General features: G+C 38.6%; 1 protein-coding gene across 3 annotated transcripts; it reads left to right on the forward strand.

Moving 5' to 3' along the window:
• Positions 1–9,790: 9,790 nt before the first annotated feature.
• Positions 9,791–17,942, forward strand: LOC118227571 (transmembrane 6 superfamily member 1-like). Of its 3 annotated transcripts, none has more exons than XM_035418168.1 (10): positions 9,791–9,902; positions 11,272–11,375; positions 12,290–12,387; positions 12,576–12,679; positions 13,364–13,446; positions 13,578–13,696; positions 14,158–14,262; positions 15,165–15,257; positions 15,376–15,495; positions 17,063–17,413. In XM_035418168.1, exons 3-10 carry the CDS (start codon positions 12,367–12,369, stop codon positions 17,249–17,251), a joined length of 834 nt encoding a protein of 277 aa, XP_035274059.1. In that variant the 5' UTR covers positions 9,791–9,902; positions 11,272–11,375; positions 12,290–12,366; the 3' UTR covers positions 17,252–17,413. The 3 variants fall into 3 exon arrangements, with proteins under 3 accessions (XP_035274059.1, XP_035274060.1, XP_035274058.1); XM_035418169.1 differs by having other exon boundaries at positions 12,315–12,387; XM_035418167.1 differs by lacking the exon at positions 9,791–9,902 and adding an exon at positions 10,266–10,981 and having other exon boundaries at positions 17,063–17,942.
• Positions 17,943–17,960: the final 18 nt, after the last annotated feature.

A 17,960-nucleotide genomic window follows, 5' to 3' on the forward strand; every position in this document is an offset into this window, starting at 1 on the left:
TTGTACCCTTAGTGCTTGGGACGTTCATCTGTCACAGTTCATATTGTGTTTCAGCCGCAGATGAGACGTGACAGGGAGGGAGACATGTGCTGGCGGCCCTGTCGCCTGTACTCAGCCACAACATGGAAACCCAGAGCCCATCTCTCTCCCGCCGACCCCCACCTCCCCTGCAGCACACAGCGACCTACATCTGGTTAAGGGTAGGGGGGAGAGCACAGGGTGAGCTATTGTGCGCTCTCGGGGGGGAAGTTGAGCATGAAAATGTTGCTTCGTACCATTTGTGCATACATGTGCCCATCTTCTGGAAAACTGAACATTTGCCCTCTTGTTTAGAGGCACGGGTCTGTACATAAAGAAAGAGACAAATTACTACAGCTCTCATTTTCATTTTTTCATTTATAAGAACATTTAACATCCAGGACGATCTGCAGCACCCACGTTGCCCGTGCTGAGTAGGAAGCGTTCTGTTTTGTATTTGTTGTTCTCTCCATTCTCGTCTATTTTTACTCTCCACAGCGATACATTCTCCCTGAGGCAAGTGTTTGTCAAGAATATTGCTTATAATACACAAGAATATTCTCCCTTGGAAAAATAAGAGCCTGTGAGTGTTAGCTGATCTGGGAATAGATGGAACTGAGGGAGTTGATTGGAAGGTAATTGCTGAACTTTACAGAAAGGTTGGTGGACTCATTCAGAATTCACCTGGATTCCTGTTTGGGGATCATTGAGAAAATATAATGTAAAACAGAAAATTATTACTTACTACTATGATCACTACTACTATTACTACTGGTACTACTTGTAATAGTTCTACTACTACTACTACATTTGTTATATATAATAATAATAAAAATAACAATAACAATAATAACAATAATAATAATAATAATAATAATAATTATTATTATTATTATTATTATTATTGTTATTATTTAAAATGTAATTCAGACTGTTTACATTTGTGACATTTTAGCTACATTTATTGATAAGTGTATGAATGACAGTTGAAGATCTGTGATCTAATGTACAAGTGAACCAATTTTGGTGTATACAGCCAATTAGCTCATGTAGCCTGGGTAATTGGTGGAAACAAAAATCTGCATACGGACCGGCCCTCCAGGACCTGGAATTGCCCACCCCTGGCTTAGATCATTACTGGATTGGACTCCATTGTAATAAGTTTGCTTTCAAAACTTATTCAGCCTGGCATTACAGTGAGCTAAGACATATTATGTCCATCTCATCAAAACCTCATCGACCTCAGCATCAGTTCAGAAAACCTTTTCACTTACAACACTCGATCTTCAAAATAAGGGTAAACAGATCTAGTGATGTGCAAGATGTAAAATTTTTAGATCAGGATTATCGTGCATTATTATTTATGCTGTGCATGTCATATTTATTTGTTTCACTACCTGGAATTTAAGTTGAAAGATGTCAACCATGAAAAATAAAACTTTATGTAAAAAAAGTGAATACGTTATTTTTTACATAAAGTAAAGAAGTTCAAAGAATCAAATTCAGCCATTTTTTTAAAGGCACAGAGATAGGGGGAGATGGGGCATAACCACACAAATGATTCTTTAATAAATGCATCATATACCAACACAGCCCAGGGAAGAAGCAGCAACCACGCTATTCTTCATTAGGGTAATTACACAACTGACAGTCCCGAAGGTTACTGTCATTAAAACATCAAAGGTGATTATGTAATCAGGACCAGCTGGTCTGCATCAGCCTCCACATAAATCCAGTTAGTAGTTGTTTGTTTTTCATGCATAATGACCTGAGAAGGATTTAACACCAGTGTTTTGTGAGATGTTTTTTTCCTCCCGCCCATGAAAGATGTATTATTTGAGACAACAGTAGTGTTGTGCAGACAGTAATCAATCGCAAACATACCAGACGTAACTTAAAAATGTATTTTCACTTTAAAAAAGTGAACAATTATCTTTTTTTTTAACTTGAAAGAAAATCAGCAAGAAAAAATGTATTGTACAAGCAAAGCATGTAATCTTTCTGATCCAGGAGGCAATCTAACCTGACTGTACAGTGAATATGCGGCATTACTGTAATTATCCCACATGAAGCTGTTTAACAAGGACAGGGATTGAAGGAGTCCTTATCTCTCAAATAGGTGGGTGGAGTGTACTGACAAGACTGCCCCATGCCCTGCCCTTGTGTTTCAGTTTAAGCACATCGTGGGCTCTTGCAAACTATGGAAAGTAAAGCTGTCCATACACCGTGAGTGCTCAGTGTCTGTAGGAGTGTGCACAGCAGTGGTGAAGTTCACTGAAAGTGCAGTACAACTTTTCTCCATTTATCTTTTTCAGTTCATGAACCCTGCCTATACGGTATTGGCATTGATGTTTAAGATTGATTTATTCTGTCTGTTTTTTTTTCAGAGAGGTTTTGGTAAATAAGGAGGCTGGTGGAAAATTTATTTGCAGCAGTCACTGTTGTCCTAGCAGTGACATTTTGGCTTCTGTCAGTTTCTGCAGTTAGCACTTCTTCTCAGATGACTGTGATGACTCTGGTCTTTCACTGTTGGTTTCAGAAGTGTTTAGGATTATGGAATCATCAGTGTGTCTCATTCAAGCAGCCTAAAATTACCACTTGCTTTCAAATACACAGCTATGGAGGTAACCTCCAATTTCCTCCCCCAACAACTGAAAATATTACCAGCAAATGAGGCTGTTAAGTCCAGTGTGTAGAGGGGAAATGTTAAGAAGCTATATAAAGAGGTTTTTTTACACTGCAGGTTAAACCGTGGACATACAGGTCATGCACAGCTCTGTTGTGGCTTGTTGACAGCACATCTGCTCAGAAGTGTTTTAAGGTAGGGAGCAACCAATGGAAGTTGGGGAACCACATTAGGGGGTGGGGAAGGCCAAGGGCATGAAAGGCAACTGGCCCTTTAATACTGCTGTTTGACAGTCATTCAGCACATACTAGTGATGAATTGTGAATAGCAAAGACAGTAAAATTCCCAATAACTTAATTCTCATAACTAAACTAGATCATTTCAATGGGGTTGCTGGGTGGCTCATTCGGTTAAAGCAGTGTTCTAGTACATGGATGGGCCCAGTGGTCTGGTTTGGAATCCAGATTGTGCCAGTGCTACTGTGGCCTGTGAGCCCGCAGGTTGACACAGTTGGTGTCTGCACTGGGAAAGGAGGGTTTCAGTCAGCCGGAAACATCACTTGTGACCCTGCTGCTCGATTAGGCCATTTGAATCGTCCTTCTCCTTCCAATTCATGTCTGAGCAAGCCTGACTTGTGGACTGCAGTGATAAGAAAGAGTGGGTGGCATCACTTGCTCCAGAGAAGAGCAAATCCTTGTCTGAACTCCGTGTATAGTTTGTTCTATCGAAGACCACTGATTAAGGGCAATTTTGGGTTTTTGGGTTTTGGGACATTTTGATATTTTGCTTCTATTACTATTTTAATGTCATGAATTGTTCAATGAATTATCATCAATATTATTTATAAATAGTTATTTTAGATTATTATTTACTACCTCTACCATCTACACAATTGTCACAAAATAGCCTTTTCTCAAAATGGCATATTCCCCACATGCCAGCTTAAAAAGCAAATCTAGCCACAAAATTAGCATACAGTTTCATACATTAAATGCTTTGCTAATGCACAGAAGCTTTTTTGATATCTTTTGTCATTTTTATTTTATGTGGTATTATAGCAGTTGTCTGACCTTCAGTTCACCAGTTAGTCTGTTCTGGGCCCTGGGAAACTAAGCTTGGTCAGTGTGGCCTGCAGGTAAGGCACAAGAGATGTTTTTACTGTGTAGTGTTTGCAAGCCCATCTATTTGCTGACCTCCCTCAGAATGCAGAACAATCCAAATATCATAAAAATTCAACTTTATTTTACCATTAATCTCATCACTATACTGAAGAAGTAAATTGTGCCGTAATCCTCCTTCTCGGAGGAAAATTTGAACTAATTTGTTAACCAAACAAAGGAAAAGTTGCTTGGACAGAAAGGTGGCTAAATAAAAGATTTGGAAACAATACTTATACTGGTAACATGAGTGACTTAGTTCTTGACACAGAGTAATGCTAGGTCGGTAGCTTTTCCCATCCTCTGTAGCTAGTTTCCTTCTTTTATTTGGCTACTGCTCTGTAGTCAAATAAACACAACCAGACCTGATATCACAGGTTGATTAGAATGAGGGTGAAGTGCTAACTTGATGATTCAGCATTTAATTCAAAATGTGATTACGGCTTATTGCTTTGAGAAAACAAGTTATATTAATGCTGAGTCTGACATAATATGCAGAAGACAGCCAATAGGGAAAATGTTCTCAATTTAATCATAGAGCTCACAGAACATACTAAAGAAACTAAAGAAAGCTAAAGAAACACTGTGGGGATACTGGTCCACCTACTATGGACTAAACTATTTGGTTCTCAATTTCTCATCTTTGACAGAATAATACTCTGCAAATGAATTTAGATACTAACATTTGGGGAATCTAGTTATTTGGGATTTTTTACAAGCACTAGTATTGAACTGTGAAAATATTGGGAGAAATCAGATTTTCTTGCTGAACTATATAGTCAATATTTAATTTATATTAACTTAGCCAATTTGTTGTTCACCCCAAATACTAAACTTCTGTACTTCCCTAACAACTACAAACATTTCAAATGAGCATATATACATGTCTGTATACAGTCCTCACCAAAATCCTTCAATACCCACATCAGCTGTGTGGCACAGATCTTGTGTTTTTTAAAGAGATTTTTTAAACTTACGTCACCATATATTCAGCAGTGGCACTCATGTTCCCTCTAGTGGATGAACTAAGAACTAAAACTACAACTTTAAGGCATTTTCTCTTAGAATTAATTTCCATCTATTGCCATGAATTCCATCCATACCCCATTTCAATTACAGCACTGTGCACCACAGCTACATGACTGAGAGACACATCTTAGATAGGGATACTTTCCTGGAGGGGCATTGCTTCTTACTGTCTTCATATTTTTTTTACCGGTGCCAAGTACTGGCCTCTTAAAATATGACTGCATAGATGTCATGTCAAACTCAAAACCCACCCACATATTATGTACATAAAACCTTCAATGCCCACCCCAAACAAATACTGCATGATTACCATAATACACCAAGTCCATAAAGTGAGACTACGTCCCCTTTATACTGTGTGCAGTAATTTGGCTCATAAATGTCATTTAAGTACTTTGTAACACATAATTATGAAAGGTTAATAATGAAATATAAAACATGTTGCAGATCACAGCACTCAGTTGAGAGGAGCCCCTGCTGTGAATGCTAATTGATTGCAGGATTAGGGGGAAATGGTAGCGTGTAGTGACACACAGAAAGGTTCAGACCGTATGACTGAACTGGGAGATAATTACCCTTAATTTTCAATGCTAGATGAGGCAGGCTGAATATCAAATAGTCCACAAGCACAGCCTGAACTTTTATATGATATGTAATGATCCTGTAATGGCTGACCATCACTTCTACCCTGGAGGAAAAGCTTTTCTTGTTTGAGGCGTAAAACATAAGAAGGAATCCCTAGCCAGAAACAACCATTCTTCTTCTCCCCATTATAAAAAATGTCAATGCTATATGCACACCAGGAAAGGAATGGCTGTAGGTGGGGTTGAAGGAATACATAAATTAATGAGAATAACAGTTTTCAACTGGAGCCATTGTAAGACTGAATTATGTAAAAAGTAAAAATAGGGAATGAGAGTATCTGGGGAGGCATTTATAATACTATAAAAGCTAGGGAATATTGCTCCAGACATGCCTAATTGAAACATGTTCTACCAAAAAAGCATGGTAAAAACAAAGTAAATAATAACCATACCATTATGCATACAGTTAATGTTAAGGTGAGGGTGAAACACCTGAGTTGTTAATAAATGCTTCAAATACATTCAAATTTTGTGATAGAACCATAAGAACTGTTTTCCGTAAGAACTTGAGAGCGCAGTAAATTAAAATCCGGCCATTTACCTCAAAGATTTACAGCACACGCATGACACCTGTACAAAACAAGTAGTAGTAAAATATACTGAGTAGGAAAAAGTAATACAATACCAAATCACATCCAATCAAATCAATGTCTATTATGCCCAGTAACAGTCCAGCATGTCAGCAGATGTCAGCTGGCAATGCAATGCTAACCTGGGTTGACCTTGCAATGAATGCGGTGCTGTTTGTAAAAGGTTGCACGCTCTGAAACCCTGCTCAATTTTTCCACATTTAGTATAGCCAAGTGTAAAAAAATGCACTACAATTTTGAAATGTCACATTTTTAAACATTATGAGAGAAATTATTACTGTTTCTTGCATGCTTGCTCACCAAGCCCCTGATACAAGCTTCGCGCATGGCTAAGTAACATGCTCAGAACCGGTAGTGTCTGAAAGAGTCTCCTCTTTTCACCACGGGATCCCTTTGTAGTGCTCTATGTAGATTTCCCTATGTAGTATAAAGGAAGGAAGTGAATGAGTGAACCATTCCGAACACAGCTTTAGTTTTTACATTTAACATTTACATTTAACATTTACATGTTACATTATACATGTAATATTTACATTTATATTTACCATTTATATCCATGTATAATGTAGAATTTTTAAATCATGCATTAATTTAAAACATTACTCTTGAAAAAGCTATCTTTACACCAAATGTTTAAAGGAGTGACATTTCAAAATTGAAGTCCTTTTTTTTAGCAGTGTATCAGAGTGTACAACTTTTTACAAACAGCACCCCATAGCAATGCACTTGGCAGGGTCTGCTCACTTCCAACAGAGATGGTTCAGGACATATTAAACAGCATCTGCATCTAGTGTTGCTACAATGTCATTATCTAATCCACTTCTGTTCTTGTCTTGTATCATTGATTTGAGCTTGAGCCATCTGTTCTGCAATTTATTAGGTTTTTGGGTGGTAGCTAATAATGTTAGTGGTAAGCAGTCTGTTTACTGAGAACGTGTTTAAACTCGGACCCGCACAAACAGGAAATTAGTACAGGGATTCAACAAACATAGCTGTGCCTTAATTTTTTTCCTAGAAAGGATGTTTATTCTAATGTGCCATACCAATGTCTGCCTATCCACATGTTATATTAGTAATATTAGTCAGTGCACATACAGTTCAGTTAGTAAATCATTGTGGCTAAAGCGGAGACTAATGTAATCAAATTTCCCACAGTATTTATATAGTTTCTGCATTATATCCTATTCAAAGACTTGCATGAAATGTGATGGTCATCTCCCATATCTCCAGAAGAAAAATGTTGTCTTTCCCCTCGAAAGCTACAATAAATGTAGCAGAACCAACATTTGGCACAGACTAATTGAGCTCCATGCATATGCCACTAGATGATTTTTTATCAGTTTCTATTTAATGCTGACTGTGTCACTGCTAACCGCTCAGGCCAGCTATTTAATTAGCTGTAGCATGATCAATGAAAGTAGATGGCAGGGTGTTACTGCCTGATCGTGCAAGAGTTTTTTTGAGTATGGGTGCTTGCAGTCTGCCAGCTCCTGACCTGGAATGAAGTGCACTCTTCCAACGCAATGGTTCCAACTTCCAGCGACTCTCAACATGCTGGACTTCATTCCATTACTGGGTGTATCAATTTAGGGTGTGCCATTTTCCATTAGTGTGTTTTAAGAACACTGTTCTTAAAATTATTACCTACAAACTGCCACATTCATCTCGAGGCAAGCATGAAATTCCCTGGACAACTGAAAGCTTAAAATACACATGATTTAAATTCATTACACTGAACTGCAGGAGACCCTGTTCGTAAATGCTTTTTCAAGATAACTTAGTGTTAAAACAGCCATAATGTAACTAATATTCAAAATCTCATCTCACTAAGCAGTGTAAATTATTTCCAATGCCGAAGCAGTCTCCCTGAAGTCTTGGCGTGCAATACTGATAAACAAGAGCGTGTGCCAATGGCAGCGCACATTGTTTTGGCCATTTTTATAGTTCTCTGAGCGGCACTTTTTTTTTGCTAATGTTTCTATTCAACAGCTCTGGCTTACGTTTCGTGTTTGAAAGAATTTCAATTGACAGATTTTAGAATGTGTGACAAGTCGAATGACGATGTCTGTGGTGCCATTATAGATATCTTAAAAGGTATTTTGACTAGTCAGATATCTTGAATTATCAATTTTACTAGTAGGTTTATAATTGTAGATATTTTGAATTATCATTCTGACTGGTCACACTGTAATTATGACTACTTAAAATGCATTTGTATATCTAAAATGTGATTATGGATAGTCAAGCAAAGCTATTAAATGTTAAAAGGGTTTGCCATAGGAAGTCTAAACAGAACAAATTTAAGGTGGGTCCTCTCTTGCATATTCAGTTTGATAATTGTGGCAGCTAATGTATGTATCTACTGTGGCTCCTGGTTATTTTAACAAATTCCCAACCCACGGTAGGCCCGCCACACTATGCTCTTAGCTATATCTAATGACACCTGGCAGTTCAGATGCACTCCACTTGGCTAATTTTTGTTTTCTGTCAAGATCCACCGTCTCTATAACCACAGTTCAGCATCTTATACATTTTGTGAAATTTATGAAAATAACATAGGCTCCAGGTGAGTTTTCGCATATTTGCATGCTTTTAGCTATATGGTGTTTACATGTAACAGACACAAACCAAGTATTGTGACTAAAGACAATATTGTTCTTGCCATAACTGCTGACCAAACGACCAAGCCACAAGGAAAGGCAGTATTTATTTAAAAAAGGGGGTCCACCCCACCCTCCAGGTTCTAATCAATGTACTGTATGTTTGATCATTTTAATAAAATAATTCAATTATGTTAGAATTTTCTATCCAGAACCAACTTAGATGGAAAAAAAAAATCAGATATGCAATGCTATGATAAAAGTATTTGCCCATTCCTGATTTCCTCTATTATTGCATATTTGTCCCACTGAATGGCTTCAGAACTTTATACAAAATATAATATTAGACAAAAAAGTATCAAACACCCATCTCACCCATGTAAAAAAGTAATTGCCCCCTTTCAACTTAATAAACTGGCTGCACTGCCTTTAGCAGCAACTACTGCAACCAAATGCTTTCTGTAATTTGATATCAGTCTTTCACATCGATGTGGAGGAATTTTAGCCCTTTCCTTGCAGAACTGTGTTAATTCAGATAAATTGGTAGGTTTCAAGCATGAACTGCTCATATGAGGTCTTGCCACAACATCTCTATTGGGTTCAACTCAAGACTTTGACTAGGCCACTCCAAAACTTTTCAGTCTTTTCAGCCATTCAGATGTGGACTTGCTTTTGTGTTTTGGATCATTGTCTTGCTGCATAACCCAATTACGCTTCAGCTTCAAGACACGGACAGATGACTGGACATTCTCCTTCAGAATGTTCTGGTACAGAGCAAATTTCATGGTTACTTCAAAAATGAGAAGTTGTCCAGGTCTTGAGGCAGCTTACACCATCACACTGCGACCACCATGTTTGACTGTTGGTATGATGTTCTTACTGTGACATGCTGTATTTGCTTTATGCCAGACATAATGGGACCCATGTCGTCCAAAAAGTTCCACTTTTGACTCGTCTGTCCATGAAACATTTTTTTTGCAAATGTGAAACAAGCACTGATGTTTCTCTTGGTTAGCAGTGGTTTCCGGCTTGCTACTCTCCCACGAATCACATTTTTCCACAGCCTCTTTCTCATGAACACTGACCTTAGCTGAGGCCAGAGAGGTCTGCAGTTCTTTGAATGTCCTTCTGGGATCTTTTGTGACTTCTGGATGAGTTGCTGTGTCCTTGGAGAAATTTTGGCTGGCTGGCCACTCATGGGAAGATTCGCCGCTGTTGAAATGGTTCTCCATTCGGAGGTAATGGCTCTCACAGTGGTTTTGTGGAGTCTCGGAGCCTTAGAAATGGCTTTGTAACCCTTTTCAGACTGATTCATTTTAACAACTTCTCAGAATTTTGGGCGTTTCCTTTGATTGTGGCATTATTTTGCTTGTAGAAACTTTGTGGCGACTATTTCACTCTGATGGTAAGGTTCAATATGAGTGAGGTTTAGGTTCAACAGGACTGGTTGCAATCAAGCCTGGCTGTGTTCAATCAGCTGAAGCTGATTATCAATTAAATTAGGTTATTTAGATGATTGAGCAACTAGGGGGGGGGGGGGGGGATTACTTTTTCATATGGGTGTTTGATAAATTTTTTAATTAAACAAATGAAATAATCATTTTGAAAATATGTTTACTCTGTTTGCCTTTGCATAATATGACATTTTATCGAAAGATCCGAAGTGTGACAAACAAGCGATAATACAATTTGAATGAATGAATGAATGAGATCAGTTATAGCCTAGAATACCCTAAACATATGATAGCCTATATTTAAGTAGTAAAACATTTTAAAGGAACAGTAGGTCGAATACAATGACAGAATCAACAGCGTGTTTAGCCTAATTATAGGCGCTTGCTAGAAATTATTTGCGATCCGGGTTGTTAGCATTCAGATGTTTGACGTCGTGTTTTTGTTGGTTCTGACAGGGCTAAATTTATACCTCTCTGTATTAGAATCATGTTCAGGAATGTGAAGACTCAGATGTCACACAGTACTGACCAAGCTGGACAGCGATAACCTTTTCTAGTATAGCAGAGGGCACGCATGCCAGACCTAACTCGAGCGCTATTGGGAGGCTAAACACTGGACACAAACACTTGATTGGTAATAATCAGTGTTCCTCTGATCTCTACCCCGCCTCAATGTGCACGGGACGAAAACGTTTTCACGGTTTGAACACCGGTGTCTTTCACGGAAATGTCCGAATGAGATAGGCAATGGGAGCAACACGAAAGACAGTGATGAACGCGTCAGCTGGAACCGGAGTTTTTGTATTGTCCATGCTGTCAATACCCATCTCATACATCTTTAACTTTTTAGTTTATGCAAACAGGTGAGCAGCAATTGTTCTTATTTAGATTTATCTCAAACAATTTACTCGGTTTGTATAGCCCGTGCTAGGTACAAGTTTTAGAATATTGTAGGCTAATGGCATACGCATACTAGAAGTAACATATAGCCTACCATTTTAACAATCAAGATAGTCTATAATGTTTCATTTCACTGGATGTCATTAGCCCAATATCGGTTCAATCGATTCGGTTGTAACGCAGCTAATACACGTATCCTACTACACGTTCTCCTTACAGTATGTCATTTCATGGAAGATTGTCTGTTTTCTAGCACCGAAGCACTTGTTGTGGCAGGGGCGTTAATTTTACTTGTCATCGCAACGTCGGCTCGCATTTTGTTAAGGAAAAAGCTACCTAAAGATCCTCTTTTCTATGGTAAGTCATTTTGATTTTCACAACGACGAGCATGTGGTTTTGTATTCTAGGTGTAAAGATTAGCACCAGACGGACTTGATTCTGTTGCTGACGGAGGATGTCATATTTCTTATCGCGGGCTTGTCATCCTGTTAAAAAAACATGGCTATTGAATTATGTGTCCTCAACTGTTTAATAACTATTCCTAGTGGTGCATTATAGCTACTTTTCTTCAAGTTATGAACGGGATGATTTTTCCCGAGATGTAATTCTTTCACATGATGGCTTTGTAGAAAGTTTGTGCAATTCCCCTTTTCATGGCTTTTCTTAAAAAAAGTTTGTGTTGTGGAGTTCTTTTTGTCATATTAATGATTGAACACTAATGTTATGACAGACAGACTACTACCCTTTATTGACAGCTGCGTGCTACACCATTAGTGTGTTGTATTTCTGAACAGGGAATCACGTGGAAGCTTGTGAAACATCGCACTTGGGATACAAATCTAAATACATCGTCTGTATTTAGAGTGAATCTGAGAAATGAAAGACAGAATTTAAGCTAAATTGAAAATAAATGCCATTAATCTGAAAAAAAAAAAAAATAATAATAATTTGGTGAGGATAGTTAGGTTTGACGAGTTACCCTGGGGACGCACCCATAAAAATACATTTTTACCAGTGTTTTTGGGGGTAATAAACAAATCCTTCAAATTACCTTTACTAAAGTGTAAATTCAAAAGATTCTTTTTTAGTATTATATTTTCCTTTAAGTGATTTCTGCTCATACATGTGTGTGACATTTCATATTCTATGTCATTCTTGTGAAAGGTTTTGCCATTTCCCCCATAAAAGCTTTTAAAGCAGAGTGCCATCTAAGATGTGACAGAGAAGTGAAATAAACATGTGTTTGTTGTTATTTTGCCTTTTGTCCCCAGTTTACGCAATATATGCATTCTTTAGTGTGGTGAACCTCATCATAGGACTTGAGCAAGATGGTATCATAGATGGATTTATGACCTTTTACTTAAAAGAGGTATGTACTGTTAATCATAGATTTAAGTCATTTTTAAATATCATGAGGACTTTAGACTTTATATGTTACATACATCTGCAAAACTGTCTATGAAAACTGTAGGTTGAAATGACACAATCAAGTCTCAGGCTGCAGTGTAATGCTGCAGTATGATGCCCTGTTGTTAATATTTCACATGCATGTTCCAGGCAGACCCTTACATCAACACAGCACACGGACATATGATTTCCTACTGGGATGGCTGTGCACATTATCTCATGTACTTGCTGATGGTTGCAGCAATAACCTGGGGGTATGTCTGTGTTTGCATTTACTGTTTACCAGAAAGCTGCCAGTGAGAGCCTGTGTGATATGTCTAGACCTCATATTTGACAGTACAATTGCACATTACATTACGTTTCAAAAACAAATTACAAGAGTCCATGTCAATGCAGGCCCTGTTAATGTCTAGCGTTTCAGTTGGTTCATCTTCTTACCAAAATTTTCTCTTTGCTTGCCACTTTACTATAAAGAGAAACTGGATCAATAGATGTTCAATGGACAGGCATCCTTGCCCAGAAGGTGTATAATTACCTCTAACTGACTCACAAATAGAACATCATGAAGACCTCCATGAGCTGTCTTGGCTTAGGAATGAGAGTAATTGAATGCAAAGAGGCATACATGTGAATCTGCATCAAAGTCTAGACAGCTGAAATTTTGTCTTCTATGAACTGCTGAGTCTTGACCATATAAGTACCACTGAACAGACACGATTCACGTTTTCCACTCCTATTTTTTCTGTGCTGATTGTCAGTTGTTAACTGATTCTTTTAAATAAAAACAAACAAAAAGCCGTGAGGTCAAGTACTGAGTCAAAATTGCTAACATAGTTTAGAGACGCCAGTGTAAATACATTGCTGCGTGGCTATCCAATACTCCAAATACAGAAGCTGAATCAACTATGTTATTAAACAAGTGTCTTGTTTCTTGAAAGGGCAAGTTACAGAGCTATTGGCCTCTACTGGGTGGGATCCTTCCTAATGCGCATAATAGTCTACATTCCTGGCAATGTTGTTGGTAAGAAAACGAATAACATTTAAAAACACCAAAGCATGATGTTATGGCTAGAATATTCACCTTAATCTAGCCTGTGACCCAGCAAAGCCCTTGTAGCCTATGGCAGCTGACCATATACTCCCTCCTTACAGGAAAGTATGGGACCCAGCTGAGCCCCCTGTTCTTTGTACACTCATTGTACATCCTGATCTCCGTGTGGGCATGTTTTCGTGTCTTCAGCCAGCCACCCACACAGGAAGCACTGTCCACGGTGAGGGACCCAGTCTGGGCGTATGTGCAAGGACTATCTACCGAGGAATGGATGAATCTGTGGTTTGTTCCAAAATCTGGTTAGGGTGTTTGCGAAATTATTTTTCTGCCTAAGCACTTATTCTGGGAAAAATGCCAACAACATGTTTTATGTATAAATATAGTGGTATAAAGAGAATCATCCAGACGACAACTGTAGCATCTCTGCCAAGGAGATACATTTTTGCGTGTGGGAAAAAAAAAATCACCCAGCAGCCTTGCCTAGTGAATGACCTTTATGCAGACAAGCTCTGGGGAGAGTTACCATTTCAGTCTCATTACTGGGACCTCCAGATGAACTCTAATTTCATTGTCGAATACGGTTGCATGAATTACACATACAGAAATGAAAATGCTGTGTGAACTGGAATAGAGAAAATACGTACACAGGAATTTATCCGTCAACTATGTTCATTTGTGTAGAGCATCCAGGAAGTCCATAAGCAGAGTCTGATGCAAAGACCGCTGGATTTCATCTTTGCCATCTACCTCATCCTTGCCAGTGCTTTCTGCATCTTCAGAGGTTTGGTAAGACCAATAAGTGGGCTCCCTATATAACACCGATTTCACAAATGCAGTTAAGAGCTTACAGTAAGACAGCATTACACTCATATGGTCTTCAATGCATGTATTGCTTTAATGTCTGCCCAGAAATATTGTTAATGGACTGCTGAGTGATTCAGTTGAGAAACTACTGTTGCAGGATTGCGCTTTGGCTATGCTGTTAGTCATCTTTGACCTGGAATCCTCTGTGACAGGAGGCAATAGGCCCACTAGTGCTGGGTGGGTATAAGTAGGCCGGAGTTTTTAGAGTTACTGCTGCATTAGTTCCTTCCAGTAATGCAGCAGATGGCTACTATTTGTTATTGGGGAGATGTATACCTACTCAAAACAGCCTTACTTGTCCTGTAGTACTATGGTTTATAAAGTGATAAATAGAAATAGTGATCACCAAAACTTTATTGGCAGATGCCTTCCACTACAGAGCTCCTTGCATGGGTGTCAGTGGTGAAACAATAAGAGGAGTGAAATTGGCAATTCCAGAAGGGAAAAAAACAATTTTTTACACAGTAAGAGAGAAATTTGTCTTCTGTGTGTGCCACTCATAGTAAAATATACTGCTGTTGTGGCACTTTAACAGACAGAACGCCTGCTGTCGCATTGATAGAGTTGAATGGAGATAATAGCGATGCAGCTGATCTAAAAGGCATGAGTTTGGAATGAAGGAAGGGCACTGCACAGAGGACCACCTGTTTATGATGCCTTGTCACTATAGTAATGCACTGTAATCATAGCCCATGGGACCTCCGCCTGTAAACAGTCACTGAACATGAAGTGAGATCTGAAATGCCACCACGTGTGTAGCGCATTCCTTAGTTCAGCATGAGTGAGGTACCAAGGGAGCGAAGATTGTGACACTTCTGTCTCAGGTTGCACTGGACTGTCCAACCCAGTGGTGTCAGGAGTACGTCCAGCGCTGTGAGCCTTACCTGAAAGACCCTTCGGCCTATCCAAAAATCCAGGTGAGATGAGAAAAGGCCTGTTTTGGGATCTCCTGTCTTTGAAAAAAAATCTGTGAATCAGGACGTTACACTGATGGAGTAACTTGCATGTACTGTATGTATTCTTTCCCTGGTGCAGATGTTGGCAAACATGTTTTACTCTGTGCCGTACTACACGATAATGCTCTATGGACTGGTTGTCCCAGGCTGTGACTGGATTCCTGACCTGACACTGGTACACTCCGGAGCAGTAGCACAAGTGAGTCTATATATATATATATATATATATATATATATATATAATATTAAATATATATTTGTTCACTTTATTTACTATAATTTATTTTTTAAAAGTATAGGACACTCCATGTGGTTCATTTAAGAAAATGGACACACCACACCTTGAGAAAGGTACTGTGCATAGGTATATAGTACAGTTTTTTCCATGCCATATTGCTCAAAATGGTGAATGGTGATTATTCCTGTGGCAACTGATGGACAGGCAGCAAAAGGCATTTTAAAAACAACAAATGTTCTGAACGCAGATATATTTATCCAGTCAATGAGGATTGTGACTCTGGCACAAGGAGTCCTGGGTTTAATGTATCACAATACTGACAAGTTGCAGGATTGTGGTGAACCACATTTACCTTCAATTCAATAATTGCTGTTACCAATTGGTACAAATGACTCCAGCAGTCATGTTTTGGTGACATGTTTCAAAATTATGAACTTGTAGCATAGTTCTTCTGGCTAGAGGTAGAAATGAAATATCTATTGAATATCAACAAGATATAACGAGAAACCAAAGATTATGATCTCGGGTTGACTGAAAGCTGACAAACAAAACCCTTTTGACCAATGCCCTTACCATCATCACAAGACTCAAGTTTCCAAATTAATCTGTGTCCATCCCTGAGCCAATCTGTGCTTCTCAACCCCTAAATTTAAGATGTAATGGAATTCAGTGTGGGAGACAAAAGCAGGGGCCTTCTTTCGACATGTAGCAGTGGTGCTATTCTTTAAATGCCAGCTGCTCAAGCTATAAATAAGACCATGGCCCCATAGTCTCCAGCTGGATGGGTTGCTATTGACAGTTTCCTTTATTGACTCAGTGAGTTTAAAACAGAGTACAGTAACAAAGTCCCAGGCCACACAGATTCCACTGTGTACATTGAAAAAGATCATGTGAATAAAATATGTATAAATAGATTGTGTGGCTGTATGACAGAAATCCTTTTATGTTGTCATAGATAGGGAAATATACCAGATAAAGAAGGAGTAATAACAATTGTTAGAGCCATTATTCCAATTATACGCTACGCTATGGTTAATATGATTGTAATGGATAATAGCAATTTTAGTAATATTAACTTTCATCTGTCCAGATAGACCAATTGAGAGCTTAATTCTGTTTTGCAGTAAAAACCTGGGAAATCAATGTGGGTAGAGAATACTGTCTGGGGCAGGGTACAGTAGTGGAAGTACAGTATAGTTAACACCCCAGCTCTTTCAAAAAGTTACACGGGTTCTTTAATGATCACACTGAGTCGGGACCATAGTTTTACGTCTTAATAAAAAGAACATCCCTGCACTGGCACATTGGATATTACTTGAAGCAGAGGGAAGACTGCCCATTGCTGGCCCATCAGCACCACTTCCAACAGCAAACCGACTTTTCACTGAGCTCTTCTATCCAAGTTCTAAGCACCCTTGCTCAGCTTCAGCTTTTTGACACAAGAAGGCCGCAGTAGACTGGCATGGCTGCTGGAAGGATCAATGTAGAGACATTCTGAATCTTGTAAGGCATTTCCTCTCTTCCGTAGGCCCAGTTCTCACACATCGGTGCCTCCCTACACACCAGGACACCCTTCACCTACAGAGTCCCAGAAGCCAGCAAAACCCTCTTCCTGATAGTCAACACCCTGTATGGCCTGATACCCCAAATTCTCAGCTACCGCTGTGTTAACAGCCCCCACTTCTTCCTAAAACACAGACAGGACAAAAATGACTGAATCGAACCACCAATATTCTGTACAAACCAGACAGATAGCTTTCCTACTGTACTTTATCCAGGTTGATAACAAAGAAAGAGGATTCTGCTGTTTCCTGCTAAGCTAGCTATAGACATTCTGTCTTCAGCTACACTCCTTTATATAGATATATGTATATATTATTTTGAGCCACAGAATCAGAACACTATGAGATTCAACATTGTGGAGAGACCCTTTAAGAATGGGAGCTGACCATCTGGTTATTATAGGCAGCTAGTGGCAGGGCTACCTTACAGTGTAACACTCACATCTTCGGCTCCAGACTTTGGGTTCCATCCTCTCCTAGTGTGAAACATTCCTTTTCACTGAAAGGAAACTTGATACCTTATTTTGTGCTTTAAAATTTTTAAAAAATATATTTTTAAGTTGTTGTCACTGGTTAATATTGGATTTCTGCTTTTATTGAGTTAGAATATATTTCTGTCTTGTTTCTATGGTTTACTTTTAGTTTGAACTCTTATAAACATCATTTGGAGAACAGTGGTACTACACAAGTATCTGGGGCTACTTAACTTTGATAATTGAAAAATATTTGCAACATTGTATTTGGTACAATTCAGCGATACGGAGCAGTTAAATGTATAGATCTCAAGATGTATTCTGTAAATGATACTTTTAAATCTGTAAGAAACAGTAAAATTACTTATTTCAATGGGTTTATGCTTTTCAT

Source organism: Anguilla anguilla, chromosome 5 (assembly GCF_013347855.1).
Source record: "Anguilla anguilla isolate fAngAng1 chromosome 5, fAngAng1.pri, whole genome shotgun sequence".
In the NCBI taxonomy this organism is placed as follows: Eukaryota; Metazoa; Chordata; class Actinopteri; order Anguilliformes; family Anguillidae; genus Anguilla; species Anguilla anguilla.

Coding starts and splice junctions, on each gene's coding strand:
- LOC118227571 (XM_035418167.1), top strand. CDS start 10,866: ATGGGAGCAACACGAAAGACAGTGATGAACGCGTCAGCTGGAACCGGA. Junction 10,982..11,271: donor TTTTTAGTTTATGCAAACAG/GTGAGCAGCAAT, acceptor TCTGTTTTCTAG/CACCGAAGCACTTGTTGTGG. Junction 14,263..15,164: donor TCTGCATCTTCAGAGGTTTG/GTAAGACCAATA, acceptor CTTCTGTCTCAG/GTTGCACTGGACTGTCCAAC.